This window comes from Formica exsecta, unplaced genomic scaffold, assembly GCF_003651465.1.
Source record: "Formica exsecta isolate Colony F162 unplaced genomic scaffold, ASM365146v1 scaffold933, whole genome shotgun sequence".
Classification (NCBI taxonomy): Eukaryota; Metazoa; Arthropoda; class Insecta; order Hymenoptera; family Formicidae; genus Formica; species Formica exsecta.
Genome location: NW_021853700.1, coordinates 82,079 through 96,505, shown reverse-complemented (window position 1 = coordinate 96,505; position 14,427 = coordinate 82,079). Strand labels below are relative to the sequence as shown.

Below are 14,427 nucleotides of genomic sequence, written 5' to 3'. Positions count from 1 at the left end.
CCGGGCGAGTGAAACGTTTGATTCCCCTAGAGCGACGGAAACCTCGGCGCACGACCGTTTCCGGCGACGCATGCACTGCCGGAGGAAACGTGGGATAACGAAGTCGCGGTGGTGAAGCGTAGGAGAAAGATAGAAAGAGAGAGAGAGAGAGAGAGAGAGAGATAAACCAGATATGGATGGAACGCGCACATAGACCGATATACGCGAACGACGAGACACGCAGACAGGCATGAGACCGGCGTAGAGAATGTAAATCGTCCACCCGTGAATATATACAACGAAAGCAATACTACAAACAAGGTAATCTCGAGGAACAAAGCAAAGGCAAGCCGCGCACACGCTTCTCGCCACCAACCACTTATATAATCTCGCACCCCCGATCGACCTGAGAGACCGCGCGTAGAAACTACCTTTCCCCCCCCCCCCCCCGTTCGCGCGGACTCGATCGGGAGCTCCTCCCAGCTTTGCTTCACTTGAGAGATATTTTAATACGAATGCATATATACGCGTATGAAGACACCGGTGATCGTACGTACGCTCGCGCACACATTCATCCTTATATATAATTATACAAACATATATATGTATATATACGTTTACACAGGAGTCCTATTGAGAATAATCGTGCAACGACGTCTAGGATTAAATAGCGATATATCGCCGGGCGAATTGTCTGTCAAGCTGAGCTGTTTTATTTTCCCTAAGGGAACAACGTCGTTCTCTCGCACCTCCTTGCTACAGGAATTCCGTGTAAAAGTTACAATCCGATCTGTCGCCGAGACGATCATGTCGCGTCTCGGGAGATCCGAGAGAAAACGCGCGGATGGGACGGACAGTTGGAGCATCGATTGAGGGATCGATCGACGTCCGGTGGAAGATAAAATTCAGCGTTTCCGCGAGGACGATTATACTTAACGGTATATCGAACGAAGAATATCGCGCGCCGAGGTAATAAGAAGGCAGTGCAACCTGGTGCGAGGGGGAAACGCGATACTTTGACGATCGATACTTTGCGATTGATACTTCGCAAATCATCACGGGAACGTATTTATTCGCAATAAAGTACTCGCTTTCGCGGTACGAAGAAACGACGAGGGAAAAGATACTCGAGAGAGGATTGTTTACTTAACGGTTGTTTGGTGATCTTAGAACGATACACCGCGATATTAATCCCGGTGAGAAGTGAACGACGATCAGAGGCCAAGATGCCGCGTTGTTACATGGTAAAGAAGGCCCTGTGCAACAAGTACATAAGCAGCGTTGCCAGAGGATTTGAGAGCTGGGGTCGCGGAAGGAGCACGCCATCGCCAACCACCATGCAGCTGCTCGTCTCGCCCACTGAGGGGCACGTCGCACCCCCTATTGCACAAGGTACGTTTCGTCATATTTCTCCCCAAAGCTGTAAGCGGTTGCCATTGCGACAATTTTTTTTTTTTTTTTGCGAGGATTTTTTATTTTTATTTATTTATTTTTTTTTTTTTGCCGCGTTAATTTCGATTGATTCTCATTCTAAACTTGGCAAGAAAGGTGGTGTATTATAATATGTAAATAATAGAAAAAAAAAGATATTGTTTAAAACTACAAAAAGCTTCTCATGTAATTCCGCGATATGCATATTAATATATTTATTAATATATATTTATATTACAATATAATAATTATAAATATATATTGTATTTAAAATGTAATAATTACATTAATATATTTCCTTGCGTACTAAAATAATTTCTCTCTCTCTTTGGAAGATATTTAAAAAAAGACGATAGTTATTTTTTTTTTTTTTTTCGTTTATTCTCTCGCGATTGTTTTAGCACTTTAGCGGTACTTTGTGAAATTCACTTGGACGCATATAAACGCGCCGGCCCGTTTGTATCGAATTATCAAGCGATAATGGCACAAGCCGCTGTGCGTACCGCGTAATTGCCGACAATGCGCGTTGCCTGGTCGCAACGAAACGACCTTAATTGTCCGTGGAATTCCCCGTGGCATATTACTACTTGTACGGCGCATCCGTAAACTCTCTTCGTGCGAAAATGGCATGCGAAACTTGCCGAGACAGTAAATGCACTTACAAAGGCGACGCTCAGAATCATCGTAATGGCAATGCGCGTGTTATAGCACATTGTCGTCACGAAAGAGACGAGAGAGTTTCGGAATTAGCTGAAATAGTTCGCGGAAACGTTCAAAGTGCAGCGTTGTCCTTTATTGAAATTTTGCTGAACGAGTCAAAGGTAGAGTAATTAAAGAAATTAATTGCGGTGAGATGTTTTATCGTATATTATTACAAAATATATGATATCTAAAAATTACATCGAGAACCATAAAAGTGTATATTGATTTTTGAGCAAGTAGTAAAATTATCGAAGCATTTAAAATCAAGGCACTTTCTGCCTTTCTTGTTTTTTTACTTAGAGAAGAATAATTTGTAAATTTTTATGCTGAAAGGGAAAAAGGAATCAAACTTTAATTTAACCATTTTCCTACGTCTCAAATTAATATAAATGATCTTATTAATATAAAGATGTATGTATATAAAAAAATGTAACTTTTATACTCTCATATCTCTCTTTAGAATATCAATACCTATATGACACTGGGATATTTCCGCGAAACTTTTGCACATATCCTAAGTTGATATATGACACGAACGGAGAAACAGTATTATGCGAGAAGGGCAGGACATCCACGATACATTCGCATAATAATTCATAGCGACGTCGATCCGTTCGCGAACTCTCATGATCGCGATAGAAATTTATCTCGCCCGCATGCAGAAACAAACAACGACGCAGAAATATTATTAAAACGGATCGACCTGCCGACGGTGGCGTAAGGAAGTCGGTTGCTCTTAAAAAACGTTACGTGCTCTTTCATAACAGAGTTATCGTGAAATTTTATATCCGCTTACTCCGCGCGACCTTCTTGGCTCTCCGCTGCCAACCCCTTTGACCTCGTTTCTAACATATTTGCCGTCATAATCCCTCGCTACCTTTCTCCCAACTTCTCCTTCCTCCCCCCTTCAACCACCTCCGCTATCCGCGTATTGTGCAACCCACATTTTTGTTCCCCTCTTCCACCCCCGTCCATCGTCTATCGCTGCATTTCCTGCTATCATCAAGATTCGACACTCTTTGCTATCGCGCCGGTAACGAGAATCGGATACTCTTCTTATGCTATTTAAAAGCCCATGGCGTCGTTAAATCTCGATTAAAAATTCAAACGGAAGCGAAGAAAGCTATATTACACCCCCCGCGGCGAACAGAGACGTCTCGCAATAATAAGACCCGATTTGAATCGATCAGCCTTACATACGTATTGTTTTCCTCTCTTACACGTCTCGCGCGGTAACTGGAATTATCACGAACTCTCAAACTCGATCTTTATGATTCCCGCAGAGTGTCCCGACACGCAACCGATGACTTCCGTCGTGCCCGATGCTAAGTCCTTGAAGGAAGAAGCATCGAGCGACGTGGTCGCGAGTACCGCGTCAACGACCACGACATCGTCATCATCATCGTCGTCGTCGACGCCGTCGTCGTTATCCGTTATCTCCACGGATGCAATATCCGCAACGGATTGCTCGATGACAATGCGAATGGAGACGACCACCGTGATCACCGTGACGCCATGCACCCCGACGACGTCACCGACGACTCCATCGCCGACAGAATCGATCGTCTCTCTCGCAGAGAAAACTACAGCGTCGTGCGAACGGCTTCCGGGAGACCCGAAACCGCGATGGCGACAACGTCCATCGCGATGCTGTACCATCCAACATCCGTCGGAGAATCGTCTTCCGCCGTCTCCTCGACGTCGTCGACGACGTCCTATCACCTGGAAGACACTCCGGAGCACTCGAGGACAGCCAACGATTTCAGGATACGACTCGCTCCCACGGCGTCCTGCGGCGTGCTGATGCCCAGCCACGTGTCGTCCATGTTCAAGGATCGCTCCGCGGCGGAGACGGAGGCGGCGCACGATCTTCTCGAACTATCGCGATCGCTGCCACCATTGCCGCCACCGAGCGTAGCCATCGGTCCTCAGAGCGTGATCGAAGCGCCGGCGAGCGACGTCCAGGAGATGACGGTCTACCAACCGGCCGAGCAGCCGATTTATCAGGTCAATACGATAGATCTGGCCGGCTCGACCATTTACGGTCATCATCATCATCAGCAGCAACAACAGCAGCAGCAGCAGCAGCAGCAACCCGCCACGGCCGCCAGCATCATTTACGAACCTAGCGCGACTATTGTACCACCCTCGGGCAGCGTCTTCATACCTTTGTCGCCGGTACAGGAGATTCTACTCACGTACAGCACGTCCACTATACCGTGCACGTCGATCGTCGCTCAGCAGTCACAGCATCAGCCGCCACCGCCGCCGCCACAGCAGCAACAACAATCTCAGCAGCAGCCGTTGCAGCAGATCGAGACGACCCCGCCGTTGACGCCACCGACTTCCGAGTGTAGTAGTGACATCGAGAACAGCAACCCGAACTCGCAGCCGTCGCAGAGGGACAAGGAGGTGCAGACCATTACCGAGCAAACGGATGGGGTGAAACCGGCCAGTTACACGTATGACACGTTGCTCGTCTCGGACGGCAGATCGAAGAACAAGAAGGCATCTCCTGTACAAAAGAATCAAGAGACCGAACCGATCGAGACACCCGAGACCTCCAAGACTGGTCGTTACGTGTGTTGCGAGTGCGGTGAGTAGAATGTAGATATAAAATGAGGATAAATTAAATTAATCCTACAATATATTTAGCTCGATATTTTTCTTCATTTGATTTCTCTTTAGAATTAATTGATTTTATCTAGTTTTTGTTTTGTTCACGCATATTTTTTTTTTTTTAATTTATTTTAGATAAATATTTTAACGCCTACTCGTGTAATATAAATTTATCGATCTAGTATGGTTTCATATTTTTTTTAATTATATTTTAAATATACTCTATCTCACACACCAAATTTATATGAATAAAGAACAGAAGAGAGGATATTTTGTATAATATTCTTTTTGCGAATAAAATATGTTGAAAATATTTTTAAAGTTGATATAATATATTAGAGATTACGAGTATACTTTATATTATATGTTTATATAAGTTTATAATAATTTATAATACTAAATTATTAATTTTTAAGTTGACAAATATCATGCATACGTTAATCCCAGAGATATACAATTTAACATTTTACATTGTGTGAATATTCTCTCCAGTCAACCCGCACCCTTTCTTCTCTTTATTCATCAGGCAAACAGTACGCGACCTCGTCGAATCTGTCGCGGCACAAGCAGACGCATCGCAGCATCGACTCGCAATCGGCCAAGAAGTGCATTCATTGCGGCAAGGCGTACGTCAGCATGCCCGCCCTGGCGATGCACGTGCTCACGCACAAGCTAACGCATAGCTGCGGCGTATGCGGCAAGATGTTCTCGCGGCCCTGGCTGCTGCAAGGTCATCTCCGCAGTCATACCGGCGAGAAGCCGTACGGATGCGCTCATTGTGGCAAGGCGTTCGCCGATCGTTCGAATCTGCGGGCGCACATGCAGACCCACTCGGCCGACAAGAACTACGAGTGCCCCAAGTGTCACAAGTCGTTCGCGCTCAAGTCTTACTTGAACAAGCACCTGGAGTCGGCGTGTCAGCGCGAGAACGAGAGCGATAGCAGCTACGACGTGGACGCGCCGTCATAAGACGTAACCGGGATGCCGACGACGCGCCGGACGGCGATTACAGGTAGGTAGATTCTCCGCGTTCGCGGAATCAATTCTTTATCGTGATTTCTCTTTCGTTGAAAATTAACGTTGGATTTCTTTATCGTTTCCCGTTGGAAAATTCTTAGCTTGCGCGTGTCGCGAGCAACTTTGCGTTTTCATATACCTATTCGCGTGAGTTACGGGCACTTTAATTTGCCGCGATAGTCCCGCGATCGATCGTGACCGTTGTTCTCGTATTTAGACCTAATAGCGCGCTCGTGCTAACCGATCAATCCGCAATTTGCAGCCGGTCAAGCACGACGTAAACGTAGAAGATTGCAGTGACGTTATCCGGCGTTGACCGGCGATGTAGAAATACATAGTATGCTGCACAGATACACATCTTTGTATCCATTCATAAACCAAAAGGATAGAAAGGGAAGACGACATACACATACACACACATAAATACACGGGAAATCGCTGCAGGCCTCTCATTGTCGTGCGAATGCGATTGATTTCGATTGTTTTGCACGGAATTCGAGTCAGCAGTCAAGTCTATTTTATTGCGCTCGATAACAAATCCTCGTGTTTCTTTTATCTTCGAGCTTAAAAAAAAAATTCCGCGTTTGTGCAAGGAGATTTAATATCGGGACTTTCGGGCATCTGTGATAAATTATAGCGTTCTTTGTTTCCTATTGGCATTTTAGTTTAAATTATTTTTCATTAGATATTAGCGTCGTGCGAACGGCTTCCGGGAGACCCGAAACCGCGATGGCGACAACGTCCATCGCGATGCTGTACCATCCAACATCCGTCGGAGAATCGTCTTCCGCCGTCTCCTCGACGTCGTCGACGACGTCCTATCACCTGGAAGACACTCCGGAGCACTCGAGGACAGCCAACGATTTCAGGATACGACTCGCTCCCACGGCGTCCTGCGGCGTGCTGATGCCCAGCCACGTGTCGTCCATGTTCAAGGATCGCTCCGCGGCGGAGACGGAGGCGGCGCACGATCTTCTCGAACTATCGCGATCGCTGCCACCATTGCCGCCACCGAGCGTAGCCATCGGTCCTCAGAGCGTGATCGAAGCGCCGGCGAGCGACGTCCAGGAGATGACGGTCTACCAACCGGCCGAGCAGCCGATTTATCAGGTCAATACGATAGATCTGGCCGGCTCGACCATTTACGGTCATCATCATCATCAGCAGCAACAACAGCAGCAGCAGCAGCAGCAGCAACCCGCCACGGCCGCCAGCATCATTTACGAACCTAGCGCGACTATTGTACCACCCTCGGGCAGCGTCTTCATACCTTTGTCGCCGGTACAGGAGATTCTACTCACGTACAGCACGTCCACTATACCGTGCACGTCGATCGTCGCTCAGCAGTCACAGCATCAGCCGCCACCGCCGCCGCCACAGCAGCAACAACAATCTCAGCAGCAGCCGTTGCAGCAGATCGAGACGACCCCGCCGTTGACGCCACCGACTTCCGAGTGTAGTAGTGACATCGAGAACAGCAACCCGAACTCGCAGCCGTCGCAGAGGGACAAGGAGGTGCAGACCATTACCGAGCAAACGGATGGGGTGAAACCGGCCAGTTACACGTATGACACGTTGCTCGTCTCGGACGGCAGATCGAAGAACAAGAAGGCATCTCCTGTACAAAAGAATCAAGAGACCGAACCGATCGAGACACCCGAGACCTCCAAGACTGGTCGTTACGTGTGTTGCGAGTGCGGTGAGTAGAATGTAGATATAAAATGAGGATAAATTAAATTAATCCTACAATATATTTAGCTCGATATTTTTCTTCATTTGGTTTCTCTTTAGAATTAATTGATTTTATCTAGTTTTTGTTTTGTTCACGCATATTTTTTTTTTTTTAATTTATTTTAGATAAATATTTTAACGCCTACTCGTGTAATATAAATTTATCGATCTAGTATGGTTTCATATTTTTTTTAATTATATTTTAAATATACTCTATCTCACACACCAAATTTATATGAATAAAGAACAGAAGAGAGGATATTTTGTATAATATTCTTTTTGCGAATAAAATATGTTGAAAATATTTTTAAAGTTGATATAATATATTAGAGATTACGAGTATACTTTATATTATATGTTTATATAAGTTTATAATAATTTATAATACTAAATTATTAATTTTTAAGTTGACAAATATCATGCATACGTTAATCCCAGAGATATACAATTTAACATTTTACATTGTGTGAATATTCTCTCCAGTCAACCCGCACCCTTTCTTCTCTTTATTCATCAGGCAAACAGTACGCGACCTCGTCGAATCTGTCGCGGCACAAGCAGACGCATCGCAGCATCGACTCGCAATCGGCCAAGAAGTGCATTCATTGCGGCAAGGCGTACGTCAGCATGCCCGCCCTGGCGATGCACGTGCTCACGCACAAGCTAACGCATAGCTGCGGCGTATGCGGCAAGATGTTCTCGCGGCCCTGGCTGCTGCAAGGTCATCTCCGCAGTCATACCGGCGAGAAGCCGTACGGATGCGCTCATTGTGGCAAGGCGTTCGCCGATCGTTCGAATCTGCGGGCGCACATGCAGACCCACTCGGCCGACAAGAACTACGAGTGCCCCAAGTGTCACAAGTCGTTCGCGCTCAAGTCTTACTTGAACAAGCACCTGGAGTCGGCGTGTCAGCGCGAGAACGAGAGCGATAGCAGCTACGACGTGGACGCGCCGTCATAAGACGTAACCGGGATGCCGACGACGCGCCGGACGGCGATTACAGGTAGGTAGATTCTCCGCGTTCGCGGAATCAATTCTTTATCGTGATTTCTCTTTCGTTGAAAATTAACGTTGGATTTCTTTATCGTTTCCCGTTGGAAAATTCTTAGCTTGCGCGTGTCGCGAGCAACTTTGCGTTTTCATATACCTATTCGCGTGAGTTACGGGCACTTTAATTTGCCGCGATAGTCCCGCGATCGATCGTGACCGTTGTTCTCGTATTTAGACCTAATAGCGCGCTCGTGCTAACCGATCAATCCGCAATTTGCAGCCGGTCAAGCACGACGTAAACGTAGAAGATTGCAGTGACGTTATCCGGCGTTGACCGGCGATGTAGAAATACATAGTATGCTGCACAGATACACATCTTTGTATCCATTCATAAACCAAAAGGATAGAAAGGGAAGACGACATACACATACGCACTCACACGCACACACATACACACACATAAATACACGGTAAATCGCTGCAGGCCTCTCATTGTCGTGCGAATGCGATTGATTTCGATTGTTTTGCACGGAATTCGAGTCAGCAGTCAAGTCTATTTTATTGCGCTCGATAACAAATCCTCGTGTTTCTTTTATCTTCGAGCTTAAAAAAAAAATTCCGCGTTTGTGCAAGGAGATTTAATATCGGGACTTTCGGGCATCTGTGATAAATTATAGCGTTCTTTGTTTCCTATTGGCATTTTAGTTTAAATTATTTTTCATTAGATATTTTTTCATTGTGTCTCAAATATTTCAATTTGATGCACTGACAATGAGTAAAAAATCTCGGATGCATCTAAATCTTACTTTTATTTGTCGATTTATCAAAATTTTTCTTTCTTTCTCTTTCTCCTTTTTAAGTGAAATTTTCTACTTTTTTTCTCTCTCTCGAAAGGATATTAGCGCGATTAAACGCGTTCTCGAGATCCGACCGTCTCGGAATTTGTCGTAACGAGAATTCTGCTCTCCGCTAAGTCCGGAGAGATTGGATTGCTTCGGATTGGAGAATACGTGAAATGGTAAACGAGAGAGAAAAAGAGAAAGAAAAGAGAAAGAAAGAGATGTCTTCCAATTAATCGATAAGATTTTACTCAAAATTGCAGAACGGGCTAATGACTTGCTGTCACTGTCGAGAAGAGCTTCGCTCTTTTGTGCATCGCAGACGACGATCAGACGTCGAATCTCCGGTAACATCCAATTTCAACGGGTATCTCTCGGTAAGCGCAAAGTAATTCGATTTACTCGTCGGCTTTAAACGTCGCGGATGGGCGGAGGGCGACAAAAATCTCGGCGGCTGCTACTGGGAACGAGGACGAGAAGGTAATTGACATATCGGCGTCTCTAGATCTCGCGCTCGTCTCCTCCACTCGTGGAAAGAAGTTTCTCTGAATATTTCACCGCATCGCGCTTCTCTCGTATTTCGCTCGGTTCTATTTTTAGGATCGTTTTCCCGATTCTCTCTTTCTCCTTGATACCGGAAGGTCGAGAAGAGAGCTTCGCGCGCTTATTTCCAACAGATAAATACTTTTGCTAACGAAAATCGATGAAACCGGCCATTAATTTTTCAATCGTTGCCGACTATATATTTTCCGATGAGAAGTTCCGCCTATAATAAATTTCAATTTCTCCGTTCGAAACCTCTGTGCTTGATTTCTCCAACTGGCTGTTCCCTGAATAAAGTATTAGCGTAACAAAAAGGAAAAAAAAAAAAGAAAAAAAACTGGCCGACCATTGAGATCTCTTTCTTCGATGCATAGAGAAACTTCTTTTCCATCAGTGAGAAGATCTGTATTTTGATTCGCTAGTTATTTTTAGGCAAGTCTGACGCGTAAGAATGTCTCGACATAAAACGATATCAATATTTCAATATGTTTGGGCATTCTTTCGCGCCGAAGATCGATATGATAGCATCGCAGATACACCATCTCATTTCGTGAATTCGCAAGAACGACGAATCGAGATGCTCTCTCGGAATGAGCAGCGATAAAGTCGATGGCGGAAAATAGTGCAATAAGTTTCTTAATATTAGTTTAAAGAAGCACTTTTTTCATCCATCTTTGCTCGATGATAAAAATCTACACTGATTGTTTTTTCTGTTTTTTTTCTGAAAACGAGAAAACTTTTAATTTTCTTCAACGAAAAAAATATCTCTCTATTAATTTTATTTACTAAAAAGATGATCTCAAAACGTGCAATTAGAATTAGAATTTTGTGATGTACTGATGAAACTATCGCAAATTTAATTATCGCTATAAAAGTTTTTTTATATTATACTTTTTTTTATAAAACTATTTCGAGTATAACAACTGTCACCTGAGGGCAGATAATGTAAGGTCGTTTGCGCATTTAATGGTGCACTCTTGCAGGGTTTTTGCCGGGATCCTTAACGTAACGCACGCGCAAGTACTCGTGGAAAGTTTTCATCAACATTTCACGTAAACTGGACCACCTGTTGAATGCAGAAATGACCATTCGGTGGCAAAAGGGTCGGTCGTACTGCTACACTGAATTATGGAACACATCATTTCCTCGGTTGTTAAAAGCACGAGCAATTGTAACGTTTCGTTCAAGTTTATCGATATTTTTTTTTTTTACATCCGCGAAAGAGATACATCCCGAATTTCGCGGATTTCTCTTCGATATCTGTCGGTGATATCATTTGGATATTCCATTTTATAGAATATTGAAATTACATATCTTTTGTTTTAAATTTTTAATACTTGATGTGACAAAGAATTATGAGATTACTTTTTAACGAATGTTCTTTTCTCATCGCACGTTTGCATTATTACCAGAGTTCCTATGGACAAAGTCTTTGATATACAATATTATCAATTTATTTTTATTATATATCTTGTTATTATATACACATTATTTATATATATAGAACTTTAAGAAATCGATTAACATTTTACATCCTTAGTATTAATAGAAATTGTTGCTCAATTTATTTGTTTTAATTTATAAAATCTAGTCATATGATTACTTTTACGAATACGCGATTCCTATATTTTAGCAATGTAATAAAAATTCGCGTTTGTAGCATACGATACATTGAAGCTGAATATACTGATAAAGAGATATTATATTATTTGAGAGATATTTTTACGCTTCGAGCAAGAAGAATGAAAAGAGTGAATCGTGTATGAGTGCGTTTTGTAGAAGATGCAATTCGCAACGTCATACTAAAGATATGACCAAAAAGAAGAAAGGAGGAGCTGGATGGAATTATAAGGAGAGGAGAAAAAGTACTTACGATCTAGTCAACAAGTTGCGCTTGAATTACATCCCTTTTATCTTAGTTGCCTAAGGCGGTCGCATGTATAAGCGAGAAGGAAAAGTGACGCTAATTTTCTCTCGTCGTATATTTTAAACCCTTACATATTTTCTCCCCCGTATCCACGCGCACGTCCCTAAAGCGTTTTTAATATAACTTAGACATATTTTGGTACGAAAAACTTTACGAGCGATTGTAAGATAGCGGGAGGGATTGATCGAACTTAATTAATTAAACGTACAGTGGTTCACGGAACGGCGTACACGCTTATCGTTAACGAGATTAGCGCCCAGTGAGCGAGAGAAAGAGAGATTTAGTGATTTTAGTTAGTACAAAAATATCGACACCAAGTGAGTAGACTTCGATCGTTCTTTTTGCCGTAGAAATGCAGCGATGAACGGGAAGAGAAGTCGCCGTTTTTTCGGAGGTCTCCTACCTACGATTCATTTTCCCTTCCTCTCGAGAACGCGACGGGCGGGTAACGTCGAGATGCACTGAAATGTAAAAATAAGATATGAGAAATATATACGTGGAATAAAATTTTCACTACATTACTAATGCAATAATAACTGAAAGAAGCAACGAAATTAATACGCGGATGTGATAAAAGCATAAAATAATTGACCTGAAAGGCAATTATCCGTTCTTAATATGCCTATCGATATAATATCGATGTATCTATTGCGGGTTGGATCTTTTTCCTGCATACAATAATGAAATAATGATAGAGGTTTTACAGAAATTGAAATTTCTTTTAAGCCAACTTTTAATTCATCTATTTTCTGCAAGACTCATTCGTCGACGTTGCTCGTATTTTGTTCTTATATTTCGTATCTCGACTCGTATAAAGTCATCTCGCAAGAAAGTAGATTAGTAGTCTTACGAAACGCACGTAATTCTACAACTCGGCCACGTTTTTTCGTAATATTTGAGATTACCTATAAATACTCGTCTCTCTTGTACCGTATTACAATACTCGACAGTCAATCGAATCTATAATTAATAGAGTAACTCGTAACGGTAGTCAATAATAGGAAAAAGATGTAACGTAAAGGAGGATGAGCATGATCCACGAGACCGTATCAAGTTGAGTCCCAAGTGAGTTCCATCGAGGGTACGCGAACATCGTGGCACAGTTTACAGTAGTTTTAGTATCGTAAGCAAGAAGAGTGACAAAAAGTGAAACGATATTTCGTGGCATGATTTCGTGTACCATATACACACATTTGTGCTGGTAACAAAATAATTTTTAAATTTAAAATTTGCTAATAAAACCTGCGAGATAATTAACACTGACAAAAATATTAAAAATTTTTATTATCTTTGTATTACAATATAAAAATAATTACTATAAAAAAAAAATTTATTAATAAAAATATTTATATTTATTATTCGATTGATTTTTGCTGTTTACCAATTTAATAAAGTTAAAACACGCAGACGAGACGGCGGCCATGAAATCTTGCCATGAAATCGATATTTATCGACGCGAAAATATTCAATGAAAGAATTAGGAGCAAGAAAAGAACATCCCTATTGTAATAGAAGGCCAATTGTCGAGAGGATGAGATCGCAAAAGTCACAGAATTGATACTCGTAAGCGCGAGATAGATATGGGCACAGCTATTAATATTTAAAAAAAGGAAGAAAGAGAGAGATGCAACAGATGATTTAAGCCAGGCTCCAGGACGATCATGCCTCATACGTTTCTCACGTCTGGGCAAAGTTCTTTGTCCGTATAGCGCGTATTGAATGAAACAACAGTAACCTCGCAAATTGGGCGCATTCGTCTTGGAACTTTTTCGTTTTATAAGACAAATAATATGAAGACGTCAAAGAGAGAGAAAGAGAAAGAGAGAGACGGATTAATCCTTATCCGAGCAACCTAAAGTAAAAAAATCATTTATACATATAAAAATTTAATATTATATAAAATAAAAATATATTTTGTTAATTTTATATAACTATATAAAATATTTCACACATCTCTCTTCATAAATATATTTTTTTTTTCGAATGCTTGAAAATAATATAGAATCTTATAAAGTTGGAAATTTGTTTTAGAGAGGGAATGAATTTTTGTGAATTTGATAAATCGACGTTGCCTAGATAAGGATTGATATTCGCGATTATATACATGAATACATTTTTTTTTTATCTTACTATATATCATAGTATGAACCGAGAGCAATTATTCGTGTCGCATTTGTATCGATTTAATCCTTTACAGTCGAAACTGTTTTATGATAAGGCGATTTATATATATATATCAAGTCGAATGTAAGGAGAGGAGCATCTGATAGAGAAATAACAACATGCAAGCAACAGTAATGTACGAATGAGAAAGAAGGAACCGAACACGGTCGAACATTAATATAAAAACTCCCAATTAAAGAGGACCAAGTTACTAAACCGTTTCTATGCCATGCGCGTGTGCGTACGCGGGGCGAGTTTAACAGTCGTCGTAGTATACATACATATATCGTCTTCGAGGTGATAAGAATCGTCAATATAAGCGATAAGGAGAATAACTCACTCAACTAACTGAATGTTAATTTATCAAACGTAAAAAGAGAACAACGAAAATGTGACAAGCATTGTACACGTAATATAAAAATTATACTTATTGTTAGACACACAGAGGGGGGAGGGGGGGGAGGGCAAAAGGCATCCATTATATAT

The 14,427-nt window shown here is 42.1% G+C and overlaps 2 protein-coding genes across 2 annotated transcripts; both read left to right on the top strand.

Annotated features, from left to right (window-relative positions):
- Positions 1–463: 463 nt before the first annotated feature.
- LOC115245252 (zinc finger and SCAN domain-containing protein 31-like) lies at positions 464–6,148 on the top strand. Its single transcript, XM_029823475.1, is given in 4 exon segments — positions 464–1,371; positions 3,396–3,695; positions 3,698–4,708; positions 5,258–6,148. Coding segments are annotated over 4 exon segments (1,920 nt in total). The 5' UTR covers positions 464–1,205; the 3' UTR covers positions 5,701–6,148.
- LOC115245241 (zinc finger protein with KRAB and SCAN domains 3-like) lies at positions 5,713–10,613 on the top strand. Its single transcript, XM_029823459.1, has 4 exons — positions 5,713–5,743; positions 6,434–7,447; positions 7,997–8,482; positions 9,572–10,613. The coding sequence occupies exons 1-3, from the start codon at positions 5,713–5,715 to the stop codon at positions 8,437–8,439; spliced, it is 1,488 nt and encodes a 495-aa protein (XP_029679319.1). The 3' UTR covers positions 8,440–8,482; positions 9,572–10,613.
- The last annotated feature ends 3,814 nt before the right edge of the window (positions 10,614–14,427 follow it).

Coding starts and splice junctions, on each gene's coding strand:
- LOC115245241 (XM_029823459.1), top strand. CDS start 5,713: ATGCCGACGACGCGCCGGACGGCGATTACAG. Junction 5,744..6,433: donor GCGCCGGACGGCGATTACAG/GTAGGTAGATTC, acceptor ATTTTTCATTAG/ATATTAGCGTCGTGCGAACG. Junction 7,448..7,996: donor TTACGTGTGTTGCGAGTGCG/GTGAGTAGAATG, acceptor TTTATTCATCAG/GCAAACAGTACGCGACCTCG.